General features: G+C 50.1%; 1 protein-coding gene across 2 annotated transcripts in view; it reads right to left on the bottom strand.

Annotated features, from left to right (window-relative positions):
• Positions 1–4369: 4369 nt before the first annotated feature.
• Positions 4370–13508, bottom strand: part of SARNP (SAP domain containing ribonucleoprotein) — a 57319-nt gene continuing 48180 nt past the window's right edge. For both annotated transcript variants that reach the window (XM_065419311.1, XM_065419312.1), the window contains one exon: positions 4370–6864. In XM_065419311.1, coding sequence (XP_065275383.1) covers positions 6823–6864 — 42 coding nt within the window. In that variant the 3' untranslated portion in view covers positions 4370–6822. The remainder of the gene's footprint in view (positions 6865–13508) is intronic.

Genomic DNA, 13508 nt, shown 5'->3' with positions numbered 1-13508 from the left:
AAGGTCTCATAGGCACAGTCCACAGCCAGTAGACCCCACGGAACACAGGGTATCCGCCGTGGAAGGACAAAGGGCTGAGCTGACCCTGCTGGGGAGCAGTTCTAAGCCGATGGTTAGAGCCCTACACCACCTCCTCCTCAGGGACATCCCTGTCTTCTAAAGGTTAGAACAGAACCTGTCCTAACTGTTCATCCCCTATCGACCACGGCTTTATAAACCTCAGCCTACCATGCTGTAGGGCTAAGCTGCAGCTTCGCCCGTGGCGCTGGGACCAAAGCTCTGGAGAGCAGCCCAGGGAATCCATGCATAGGGGCACTGCCACCTGCCGCTGTATGTGCTTCTGAACCTTGCTTCACAGCTGGGAGAAGCTGTCCTTGATGGAGAAAGGCCAAGCAAAGCAGAGGGGCAGGTCACCCCGAGGCTGCCATGAGCAGGGCGGGAGCAGAATGGCACGCACACAACTGTGGAGAGAGAATAAAGGTCCTCACTCTATTCCCCGCTGAGTCTCTTCTTCCAAGGCACCTGGGATGAGATTGGGGGGGAAATCCCCCAGTTATTGAAAACATCTTCCCTTCTGAGACCCCTCGACAAGTCAATTACACTACACAGGAGCAACAGGGAACATCTAACATCTGACCCTCATCTCTGGGAGCTCCTGGCTCAGCAGAAGAGAAACAACAGGTTCTGTTGAGTCCCCCACTCCAGCCTTCTACCTGAGCGCAGGGACTGGGGGATTATCTGGCCTGTGCTATAAAGGAGGTCAGACTAGAGGACCATAGTGGTCCCACCTGGCCTTGTAATCTCTGAATTTATGACACGTCCATACAGCATCCAGTACACAGGGGCTCTGGCCTGGCTGAGGTCTGGGCACCAAGCTTCCAGTGCAGTAGTGCCAAGAGCAGATACAGTAGGACAGCAATGAGAAGTGTGATTGACAGCTGAGGGGCAAGGTGCCGGGGAGGAAGAGTTGATTGCAGGAGCTATCTGGGGAAGAGAGGACTGCCCAGCTCACTCACTTCTCTTCAGGCCTTTGCCAGACCATGTGCTTCCCAAAGCATGTCCTGACGGGTCATGACATGGCCAACCATGGCACACGCCCCTCCCTCCAGCTTCCAGCTTGAGTACATCTAGCAAACAGAGCTGCTGGGGGGAAGGAGTAACACACAGATGTGTACTTCAGAAAGGGGCAGGACTGAGGGAGCAACCATGGAGTTAGGTAATGTCCAGAGCCGTTCTTGCAAGGGAGGGGAGCTAGGATGCCTGAGTTCTGCTGCCAGCTCCGACACCAACTCCCTCTGGGTCAAGCCACTTCCGCTTTCGATGTGTTTCACAAAACCATCATGCAGCCCAAGTTTCCCCACAGACAGGGCCCAGAGGCCCCCTGAAATGTCTTGACACCAGCCACTCAAGAAATAGAGCTTGGAAGAGAAGCCAGGACTCCAGACTCACAGCCCCTGCCCCTATGCACTAGACATTACCGCTTCTGAAGATAGGATTAGAACCCAAGAGTCCTGACACCAAAGCCCCTGCTCTAAGCCTTGGTGTAGAGATACCAGGCTTCCTACTTTAACTACTCAGCAACATTCCTTCTGTCCTGAAAAATATTTGGGGTAGTGAAATTATATTCATTCTATAGAAAATCCATCCCTGGCCTTGGATTCTGGAGGCAATGTGGACTGGATCACCCAACAGGCCGCCCTGAGCTCCGATTTCTAGGGGAAAAGCACAGTTGATTCACGGCCCAAGCAAGCTGTGCAAATCAGAGTTTAACTAGTCCTGAACCCCTTGGATTAGCCAGAGACTCCAGGGATTGAGCCAATCGCAGCAGCAGCTCACCAAGTCCCAGTTGTTGCAAGATGGATATAGATATTTATTTTTTAAACAGTCCATTCAACTCCAAACGCAGGGAGGAGGGGAAGAGCGTGGTCAGAATTATAACTGTTAAGGTGCACAGAAGGGGCAGCACCTCAAGACACAGCAGTACAGAGCAGGATGGGCCCTTGCTGTGAAACTAACCAGCCCTTGAAGCAGTTGGGGGCAGGGGAAGAGGATAACCTGTAACCTAATCAATTTGAACATAACACAACTTCAAGCAAGGGGGTTTACCTACAGTCAGTTTCAAGGCGACTCCAGAAGAGATTTCAGTGCAGGCCTATAAGATATTTAAAACTGTGGGGAGGGGAAGGAAGGGACAGAAGAAATCTTAAAGTGTATTGCTCTGTATTAACCCCCTCCCCTCTCTCTCTCTGGCTCTGGTTTTGTTTCCTTATTTTTCTGAATTTAAACACAAGAAGTTTCCAACCCAGCCACAGACGACTCAGGGGCAGGAGGCCATTGGGGTGAAGGGGACAGCGCGAGCGGGAAGATGTGTTTGTGTTTCTTTGTGAAGGGGCACGCACACACACACACACACACACACACTGTGCCCATCTCTCTTCTCTCACCCCACCTCCTCCTTCCCTTCACATTGTGCGAGCCCAACCATTTCCCACCCCCACTCCTCCCGCCGCCCTGACCTATAGTCCCACTTGCGTTTTCAGCCCAAGCGTCTGCTCTGAAAAGTGACTTCATGCTGAATTTGGGCGCTGCGCGGCGTTACCAGCTCTCACGCTGCAAGCCCTGGCCCTCCTTTTCTTTCGCTCGCTTTCCCACACTTTCCCCCGCTCATTGTGTGCCCGCTGCTTTCTTTCTCCACCTATTCAGCCCAAATTAGTCACGAGCGGCTCCCAGCTCGGAGAGGAAAAATAAATTAGGTGGTGTTTTAAACCCAGTGTGATTAGAATGATTTCCCCCCCACCCCACGGAGGGGAAAGCCCAGCATTTAAAAGAAGCAGTGTCCTCTACAAAATAAACTCCCACCAAGCGGGAAAAAGCAGCAGAGGGGAGAGAGGGGGGAGGGGAGATCTCTACAGGCAGCGATGCCCTCTGTAGCACTGGCTGCTGGGGGCAGCTGCTGGACCAGGGCTGGGAATACAGAAAGTGCCTATATATAGGCAAAGGGAGAGAGTGATCGATAAAGGAGAAGCGAGGGAGTAGACCTGGGTTCGTTGCTATATTGCTCCCATGGCCAAAGGAAATTCATCCCGAACAAGGAGAGGGAGGTGAAATGGGGGAGCAAGAGACACTCAGGTAGTTTAGTTACTAGAGCACATGGAAGCGATCAATTTGAGGATGGGTGCAGGGGAGAGAATGCTGGGGGAGGGGAGGGGGGCAGAATATGCATTAGTGCCCCTAGAAAGTGAGGAATGATTTGGAATGGCAGAGAGAACGTGCAATGGAGGCACTGTCCATATCTGTAGTGATCCCATATGCCCAAGGGAAACTGAACAAGCTGTGCTCGTGTGGTTTCTAGAGGCAATAGGGGCTGGGTTCCAGGGGTCAGACAACGGGACGGCAAGACAGGATATCTTGCTTCTATTCCCAGCTCTGGGAAGAGAAAATATTGACTAGTTAGAACAGGAGACTGAAGTCAGGACTCTTGGGTTCTGTTTCTGGCTCAGAAAGGGGAGTGTAATCAAGTGGTCAGAGCACAAGCATGGAAATTGGAACTCCTGGGTTCTACGCCCAACTCTGCTGTACAACCTTAAGTGAGTCCCTTTACCGTACGTCAGCCTGTACAAAGGGGACTCCACTTACCTAACACCCAGGGGGATTAGGGATTTGAGTACCACCAGCAGCCCTCCCTGCAGTATTGTAAAACAGCTGATCATTTATACCACTCAGGTAGTATACGGAGAAGTACAGGAAGTGATCAGAAATAAAGAAGCCAAGGACACAAAAGGATATTTGCACTTGCCAAGCAGACCAAGGGCAATCCTAGAACTGAGAGCATCTGACTTCTTAGCACCAAATAATAAACAAAGGAGGCCTGGGCACTATATACACAGCACCCTGCATGTGCAAGATGCTTTACAGGACCTTTAAAAGCAGAGTCCCTACTCCAAAGGGCTTGCAAAGTTTAATGAGGTCAACAGGAAGCAAAGAGGAATTCTGTATCCAACAAACTATAGGGAAGAATTTAGGGAGGCAGAATGGGCTAAGAACTGGGGTTTGTCCGGGATGCCAGGGGTTAACAAAAAGCATCATGGGATCTTTCACGACTACAAGTGCTCAGGACCTCTGTGTTCATTTGAAGGCAAGGGGCACCGTACACCGTGGGAAGTCATTTAAACGAGGGCAGAATGGACCTAAATGATGTTTTCCTTGGGCCATGGGATTGACGTGCACGGGTGTAAACAACACCACACAATGCAGCGCCAGAGAGAGAGAGAGAGAGAGAGAATCAGACCTCAGCGATGTTTGGCTCTGTGCTAGCACTGCCCAACCCTGACACCACAGGAAAAGCACTGTTACATCACACACCAAATAGGCAGATACAGGTGTTGCCTTGAAGAAGCAGTTTTATTATGAAACCAAGAGTGAAATGCAGTGTTTGTCCTGGTACACTTCAAAACATTTCAAGCAAATAACCAGCAAAAAGCCATGAGCGGAATAGAAAATACATATTACAAAATCCGACATACGGAAAAAAAAACAGAATAAGGTTATTCCATTAAGTCTGGAAGGAGACAGGGGGCTTCGGTTCATTCTACCATTGACACCCCAAGCCACACACAATGCAACCTGGATCCTATAGTTGCGGGGCAAGCAAACCAACCTCCGATATTGCTTAGAATCACCTGGGGCATACAGCTGAGACATCAGCCTGCGTGCATCGGTGGTGCCGAGCACAAGCAATTTGAAGACCTCTACATTTAAAGAAAAATCTATTGCTTTTCAAGAGTCAGGCTGGCCCCTTTGCCCAGCCTACTGTACACATACAGCTGCTGTTCTCCACTGCGTGTGACCCGTGCAAACACATCTTTCCAGTAGAGGGTATGGTCAGGAGCAAGAATCCCTGGATGCAAATCTCTGAAGCACAGGCACATTTCAACCAAAATGGACATTTAAAAGCAAAGATCAATCAAGGGGAAATCTACCCAGCTGTTCTATTTTTCTGGGGACCTTGATATAAGTTTAAGGGTAAAAAAGTTACATAAGGTGTTAGACGCACAAGGAATACCTGTGTGTAAAAACCTATTAAGGAGACGAAGAAAGGCACCATACGTCTTCCCTCTCTACTGAATCACTGCTAACAACAGCTATTGGCCTCAGAGGCCTAGAGCAAAGCATGGGACAACAGCTCTCTGGTATTAGCTAACACTCTTGCTCCATCTACACAACTTAACATGGAGAACTGATTCCTACAGCTTCCTAAAAACAGAAGGTGCCGTTTGATAAGCTAACCAGACAAAAGGTGCATAATATTTGCAGCCATGCTGTGTTTCGCTCCTGTACTAAGCATGATGTTGCAGGGAAAATGGAGAAGTTAACGTGACAGGAGGGAAATTCGCTTCAGTCCCGATGCAGAACAGGTTCACTGCAACACCTTTTCAAACCACGTATTCCCAGGACAAGGTTGGTGCTGTCCCCCTTTGCAAGAGGTGAGGCAGGGAAGGCTGGTTTAAGACTGGGTGAGGTATTAACAAGTCTGACTGAGCTAGTCTGGATGTTAGATGAGGACAACACAAAATTCAACCTGGGAATAAAAACTGAGCAAAGGAATTTTTTTTGAAAGGCAAGAGAAATCTCTCACTAATCTTCCAGGAGATCTGACCATTTGTACTAAATGCCACAAGCCCCAGAACAGCCCTTAGAGGCCGGTGAAGTGGGTTTAATTTGTAAATGTTCTGGGATTCCTCTCTCCTTATTCCAAGGCTTTGGCCTTGATCTTCTGCCAATCACCAGCTGCTGCTCCAACCCATTCCCCACGAGACCACCCCCGGGGAGCAGAGGTAGCTGAGAAAGACCCTTTCACATACGGGGTGGTTTGTGAAGTTTAAAGCCTATCTGATACAAGAATTACTACGATGTTTTTTGGCCATCCCGTGCCATGTATTAGAAAGGCCCTGCCCTGGCCAGCGAGGCAGCAAACACGACGTCACAAGCTGGGAGGGGCAACCCAAGAAGAAGCAGATGATCCACAGCAGAACCTAAGTAGGGATGCAAGGTGCCCTTGAGCTGAAGAATGTTTTTAGCCAGGCTATTGGTGTGCGTGCCCTGATACTGCTGAACTTAAAGAGTGATTTCCTGGGGCTGAAGGAGGGAGAGGAGGGTTTCTTTGCCCAGGGCAGCCCAGAGAAATGGAGACAATAAAAATCAGCAACATTTAAATAAAAGGGCGGCTCCAGGAAGTTCCTGCTTTAAGTGGCATAACCTGTCTCTCAACCGAAGGGTGCAACTCCCTAAGACATAGCAGGGAGAGCAAACCTTTCTCCAACTTCATCCCCGAATGGCATTATCCTTTCCTCATCCTACATCTGATGATAATGGCCACTCCAGTTCTCCTTCCCCACTACCTAGGTTCAAACCTGCACCTTGTGTGGGCATTTACACCAGTCCACAATGGGTGTAAAACACTTCCAATTTGGATGTGGTGGCATTACACACCTGCTTTGCACTGCTGTAAATAACTACACAAGTGGCAGGGGAATGGCGAACTGGGCAATGGGATTTCACCCACCACAGATACAAGAAGAACATTTTTGCTCTTTGCTCTGTATATATATATTTTTTTTAAACTTCACAATTGAAAAAAATAAGCAGCACAACTGTACAGCTATCAGGGATTCTCTATTGGGTCCTGTGTGGGGAAGAGAGCCTACACTCCTTACTAGTGCTAGTGTGTGTGTGGCGGGGGAAGGCAAGGGGGGAGAGAGAGAGAGCGCGCACACACGTGAGCGTGCTCCCCGCCCAACAGGTAAAGCCTAAAATGGACAGACATCAGACAATCCCAAAGCGTTCTGCTCTTTTCCTCTTCTTTGCCTGCAAAAGGGATTGAAAGAAAAATCAAAACCAACATTCACAATTCAAACCCCACACACATTTGGATGAAGACTAAAAAAAACAAAAAAAAACCCACACCACACTTGATGGTATTAAATGACCCTAGTGCATGACTGACCCAGCCCTTGCCTGAATACGGGATCACAAGGTTAGTTCAAGAGTATTTGGTATCGATGCTTGGCAAGGCGCTAGAAGATTTTAGTCCAACAAACGGGGCTTGAAATCAAGTTGCAAAAGCATACAGTGCCCAAGATACAGTGCTGCTGAAGTCACTTCATCTCGCTGGCAACGTGCTACAAAAGGGAACAATGCCTACTTGAGAGGCCTGGAAACCCTTCCAGGCAATGGGGAGGTGGGAAATTTAAAAGGGCAAAGGGTTAACACTCTTCTATTCATGGAAAAGGTGAGAGGGACATACTAAACTGCATTAAATATTCTATTGCGTCTCTCAGATATGCCTTTAACTTGATACACGAGGGGCGTATAAATCTTAATTTTTAGCAGGATAAATAGCCAGGGGGCAACAGAAGCCCGAACCAAGAATCTCCAGGGGAAAGGTGCATTTGAGTGCACACAATACTAGTCAAAAGACCTTTTTGTTCCAGGCACAACCTATAAGTGACCTAGCGGAAAAACATGGAATCCTTCCCCCCCAGCCACCCCCTCTGCTCAGACTGAACAGGGGCCTGTTCTCCAGTGCTGCTTGCAGAAGGCTGGGAATGCCGTGCACCATTTCATTCCAGGGAAGCGTTTATCAAAAAGCTACAAAAACAAAACAGAAAAAGCCCCCAAATCCCACCTGAATTGCTGAGATCACTCTTCGGAGCCAAACAAAAAACCACTTCTTGTATGTCGAATCCAGAAGCCATCTGGTTAAGTAGCTTCTAAGACCCCAACAGCTCACCCTCCCGCAACCTTTGCCAATTGATTGTTAAAATTAAAATCCATATCCAGCACCCCTCTGTGGACAGTGATGGGGGCTCAGCTCTCACTGATTTATGCTAGAGTATTATTTATGCAGCACCAATAGTGTTCATGATACTCGACAACAGGAACGTAGGAACTGCCACAGGACCATCTAGCCTGGTCTCTGGTACCAGGTGCCGCACAGCAAGGCATAAACCCCCATAAATAAAATGGTGAGGCACTGTCTTGCAGAGCTTACAAATTAAAAATCAGACCAAAGAGCCAACAGCAGGACAGAGGTGTCAAATCAAAAGATGGAAGAGAGAAAAGCAAGGGGTGTGGTCAATTTCTTGATCCTTACTTGTTCCTTCCTTTTTATGTTGTGAAATTTACGATGAAAGGAGTGAAGCAGGTTTAAAGTTCAAGGGCTTCCTGGATAAAGGAAGTCATAAGGAGGGATGTGAATGGGAGGTAGTCTAGTAGGCCACTCAAGGCATAAAGGGAGCAGTGTGGAGGAAACTGGAGGAGAACGGTTGCTCCCAATTTTCTGCAGGCATCTGTATTAGGGCTTGTCTACACTACAAAATTAGGTCGGATTTATAGAAGCCGGATTTATAGAAGCCGGTTTTATGCAGCCGACTGTGTGTGTCCCCACATAAAATGCTCTAAGTGCATGAAGTCGGCGGACCGCGTCCACAGTACCGAGGCTAGCGTCGACTTCCGGCGCATTGCACTATGGGTACCTATGGGTACCTATCCCACAGTTCCCGGAGTCTCCGGCGCCCATTGGAATTATGGGTTGAGATCGCAATGCCCGAATGATGCAAAGCAGTGCCGCGGGGGGTTCTGGGTACATTGCGTCACGCACCTCCCCCGCCGTCACAGCAACGGCAGACAATAGATTCGCGCCTTTTTACCTGGGTTACCTGTGCAGACAACATACCACGCCAAGCATGGAGCCCGCTCAGCTCAGCTCACCGTCACCATATGTCTTCCGGGTGCCGGCAAACGTGTGACTGCATTGCTAAACAGCAGCAGCAGATTACTGCCTTTTGGCGGTAGACGGTGCAGCATGAGTAGTAGCCTTCATCGGCGCTCGGGATGCTGGTAGCTGTGGGGCTGGCAGCCGTAGGGCTGCATTGCACCAGCCCCTTGCCTTTTGGCAGTAGATAGTTTATTACGACTGGTAACCGTCCTGTCAGTATTGTCTGCTGAGCATCCAGAAGAGGCCGAGGGCAATCTGGGTGCTCAGCAGATCTGAAAGAAGAGCTTTCCTCAGGTCTGAAAGCAAGTAAATTTAGAGGTTGCCTGAAATGCTCATAGATTATTGTAGCCTGAGCGCCTTTACCGAGCCTTCTGGCTACTGTACAGCAGCAACCCCTTGCCTTTAACCGTCCTCGTTGGACAATGATGGTTACCAGTCGTAGTATACTATTTGCTGCCAAGTATTGTCTGCTAAGCACCCAGAAAAGGCCGAGGGCGATCTGGGTGCTGGCAGACATGTGGCTGGCACACGTGGGGCTACATTGCTACACAGCAGCAACCCCTTGCCTTTAACCGTCCTCGTTGGACAATGATGGTTACCAGTCGTAGTATACTATTTGCTGCCAAGTATTGGCTGCCAAGCACCCAGAAAATGCCGAGGGCTATCAGTCATGCTGCACTGTCGTCTTAAGATGTAAAAAATAGATTTGTGTTTTATTCATTTCCTTCCCCCCTCCCTCCGTCAAATCAACGGCCCGCTAAACCCAGGCTTAGGAGTTCAATCTCTGGGGGGGGGGGCATTCTGTGTGACAGTTGTTTGTATTTCTCCCTGATGCACAGCCACCTTTCTTGATTTTAATTCCCTGTACCTGTACGCCATGTCGTCAGTCGCCCGCCCCTCCCTCCCTCCCTCCCTCCCTCCCTTCTTCCCCTGGTCTTTAGATACTAGTTTCGCGCCTTTTTTCAGACCAGACGCCATAGCTAGCACTGGGATCATGGAGCCCGCTCAGATCACCGCGGCAATTATGAGCACTATGAACACCACGCGCATTGTCCTGGAGTATATGCAGAGCCTGGACATGCCAAAGCAAAACCAGGAGGACCAGCTGAGGAGGAGGAGGCGATTGCAGCGCGGCGACGATAGTGATGAGGAAATTGACATGGACCTCTCACAAGGCACAGGCCCCAGCAATGTGGAAATCATGGTGTTACTGGGGCAGGTTCATGCCATGGAACGCCGATTCTGGGCCCGGGAAACAAGCACAGACTGGTGGGACCGCATCGTGTTGCAGGTCTGGGACGATTCCCAGTGGCTGCGAAACTTTCGCATGCGTAAGGGCACTTTCATGGAACTTTGTGACTTGCTTTCCCCTGCCCTGAAGCGCCAGAATACCAAGATGAGAGCAGCCCTCACAGTTGAGAAGCGAGTGGCGATAGCCCTGTGGAAGCTTGCAACGCCAGACAGCTACCGGTCAGTCGGGAATCAATTTGGAGTGGGCAAATCTACTGTGGGGGCTGCTGTGATCCAAGTTGCCAGGGCAATGAGAGGCCTGGTGATATCAAGGGTAGTGACTCTGGGAAACGTGCAGGACATAGTGGATGGCTTTGCTGCAATGGGATTCCCAAACTGTGGTGGGGCGATAGACGGAACCCATATCCCTATCTTGGCACCGGCGCACCAAGCCACCGAGTACATAAACCGCAAGGGGTACTTTTCAATGCTGCTGCAAGCCCTGGTGGATCACAAGGGACGTTTCACCGACATCAACGTGGGCTGGCCGGGAAGGGTACATGATGCTCGCGTCTTCAGGCACTCTCTTCTGTTTCAAAAGCTGGAGGAAGGGACTTTCTTCCCGGACCAGAAAATAACCATTGGGGATGTTGAAATGCCTATCGTGATCCTTGGGGACCCAGCCTACCCCTTAATGCCATGGCTCATGAAGCCATACACAGGCAGCCTGGACAGGAGTCAGGACCTGTTCAACTACAGGCTGAGCAAGTGCCGAATGGTGGTGGAATGTGCATTTGGGCGTTTAAAAGCGCGCTGGCGCAGCTTACTGACTCGCTGTGACCTCAGCGAAAAGAATATCCCCATTGTTATTGCTACTTGCTGTGCGCTCCACAATATCTGTGAGAGTAAGGGGGAGACATTTATGGCGGGGTGGGAGGTAGAGGCAAATCGCCTGGCCGCTGATTACGCGCAGCCAGACACCAGGTCGGTTAGAGCAGCACAGCAGGGCGCGGTGCGCATCAGAGAGGCTTTGAAAACTAGTTTTGTGACTGGGCAGGATATGGTGTGAAACTTCTGTTTGTTTCTCCTTGATGAAATCGCAGCCCCCCCCCCCACGCACCCGGTTAACTCTACTACCCTGTAAACCAAGCACCCCAACCTCCCCTCCCCTCCCCTCTTCAAGCACCACTTGCAGAGGCAATAAAGTCATTGTTACTTCACATTCATGCATTCTTTATTAATTGAGCACACAACTAGGGGGATAATTGCAAAGGTAGCCCGGGATGGGTGGGGGAGGAGGGAAGGAAAAGGACACACTGCACTTTAAAACTTTAAAACTTATTGCTGTGGAAATCATCTAGGGTGGAGTGATTGGGTGGCCGGAGGCCCCCCCACCGTGTTCTTGGGCGTCTGGGTGAGGAGGCAATGGGACTTGGGGAGGAGGGCTGGTGGTTACAGAGGGGCTGTAGCGGCGGTCTCTGCTCCTGCTGTTGGTTACAGAGGGGCTGTAGCGGCGGTCTCTGCTCCTGCTGCCTTTCCTGCAGCTCAACCATACGCAGGAGCATATCACTTTGATGCTCCAGCAGCCGGAGCATCGACTCTTGCTTTCTGAGTACAAGCTGACGCCATTTCTCCTCTTCAGCCCGCGTTTCAGCACGCAACCTCTGCTCTTCAGCCCGCGACTTCTCCTCTTCAGCCCGCCACCTCTCCTCTCGCTCATATTGGGCTTTTTTAAAATCAGTCATTGACTGCCTCCACGCATTCTGCTGTGCTCTGTCAGCGTGGGAGGCAGTCTGTAGTTCAGTGAACATTTCGTCACGTGTCCTTCGCTTCCTTCTTCGAATATTCACTAGCCTCTGTGAAGGTGAAACATTTGCAGCTGGTGGAGGAGAAGGGAGAGTTGTTTAAAAAAGATACATTTTTTAGAACAATGGGTACACTCTTTCACGTTAGATTTTGCTGTTCACATCACACAGCACATGTGCTTTCGTTACAAGGTCGCATTTTTCCTCTTACATTGAGGGACTGCCGGTTTGGTGTGAGAGATCACTCACGCAGTGCCAGGCCACAGATTTCAGCTTGCAGGCAGCCATGGTAAGACACAGTCTTTGGGCTTTTTTAACCTTGTTAACAAGTGGGGATGGTTTAAAACAGTACTGCTCTCATTAACCATACCAAGCACCCGTTGGGTTGGCCATTTAAAATGGGTTTGCAATGTAAAAGGAGGGGCTGAGGTTTAAGGTTTAACATGCAGCACAAACCCAACTAACTCCCCTCCCCCACACACCCAATTCTCTGGGTTGGACACTTCACCCCTCCCCCCCACCGCGTGGTTAACAGCGGGGAATATTTCTGTTCAGCAGAGCAGGAAGGGGCACCTCTGAATGTCCCCTTAATAAAATCGCCCCATTTCAACCAGGTGACCGTGAATGATATCACTCTCCTGAGGATAACAAAGAGCGATAAGGAATGGATGTTGTCTGCATGCCAGCAAACACCGGGACCATACGCTGCCATGCTTTGTTATGCAATGATTCCAGACTACGTGCTACTGGCCTGGCGTGGTAAAGTGTCCTACCATGGCGGACGGGATAAGGCAGCCCTCCCCAGAAACCTTTTGCAAAGGCTTTGGGAGTACATGAAGGAGAGCTTTCTGGAGATGTCCCTGGAGGATTTCCGCTCCATCCCCATACACGTTAACAGACTTTTCCAGTAGCTGTACTGGCCGCGATTGCCAGGGCAAATTAATCATTAATCATTAAACACGCTTGTTTTTAAACCATGTGTAATATTTACAAAGGTACACTCACCAGAGGTCCCCTGTGTGCCCACAGGGTCTTGGGTGAGTTCGGGGGTTACTGGTTCCAGGTCCAGGGTGACAAACATATCCTGGCTGTTGGGGAAACTGGTTTCTCCGCTTCCTTGCTGCTGTGAGCTATCTATGATGTTCTCTCCATCCTCATCTTCCTCGTCCGCCGAACCCGATTCCCTGTCTCCAGAGAGGGACTGATAGCACACGCTTGGGCTACTGGTGGCTGCACCCCCTAGAATGGCATGCAGCTCCTCGTAGTAGCGGCATGTTTGCGGCTCAGCCCCGGACCTTCCGTTTGCGTCTCTGGCTTTGTGGTAGGCTTGCCTTAGCTCCTTAATTTTCACGCGGCACTGCTGTGCGTCCCTGTTATGGCCTCTGTCCTTCATGGCCTTGGAGATCTTTTCTAATGTTTTGCCATTTCTTTTACTGTTTCGGAGTTCGGCCAGCACTGCTTCATCTCCCCAGATGGCGATCAGATCCCGTACCTCCCGTTCGGTCCAGGCTGGAGCTCTTTTGCGATCCTGAGACTGGGACTGGGACTCCATCACGGTTACCTGTGCTGATGAGCTCTGCATGGTCACCTGTGCTCTCCACGCTGAGCAAACAGGAAATGAAATTCAAACGTTCGCGGGGCTTTTCCTGTCTACCTGGCCAGTGCATCTGAGATGAGAGTGCTGTCCAGAGCGGTCA

The sequence above is a fragment of the Emys orbicularis genome, chromosome 19, assembly GCF_028017835.1.
Source record: "Emys orbicularis isolate rEmyOrb1 chromosome 19, rEmyOrb1.hap1, whole genome shotgun sequence".
NCBI lineage: Eukaryota > Metazoa > Chordata > Testudines > Emydidae > Emys > Emys orbicularis.
Note: the sequence above shows the minus strand (reverse complement) of the source record. Positions and strands in the feature narration are given on the sequence as shown.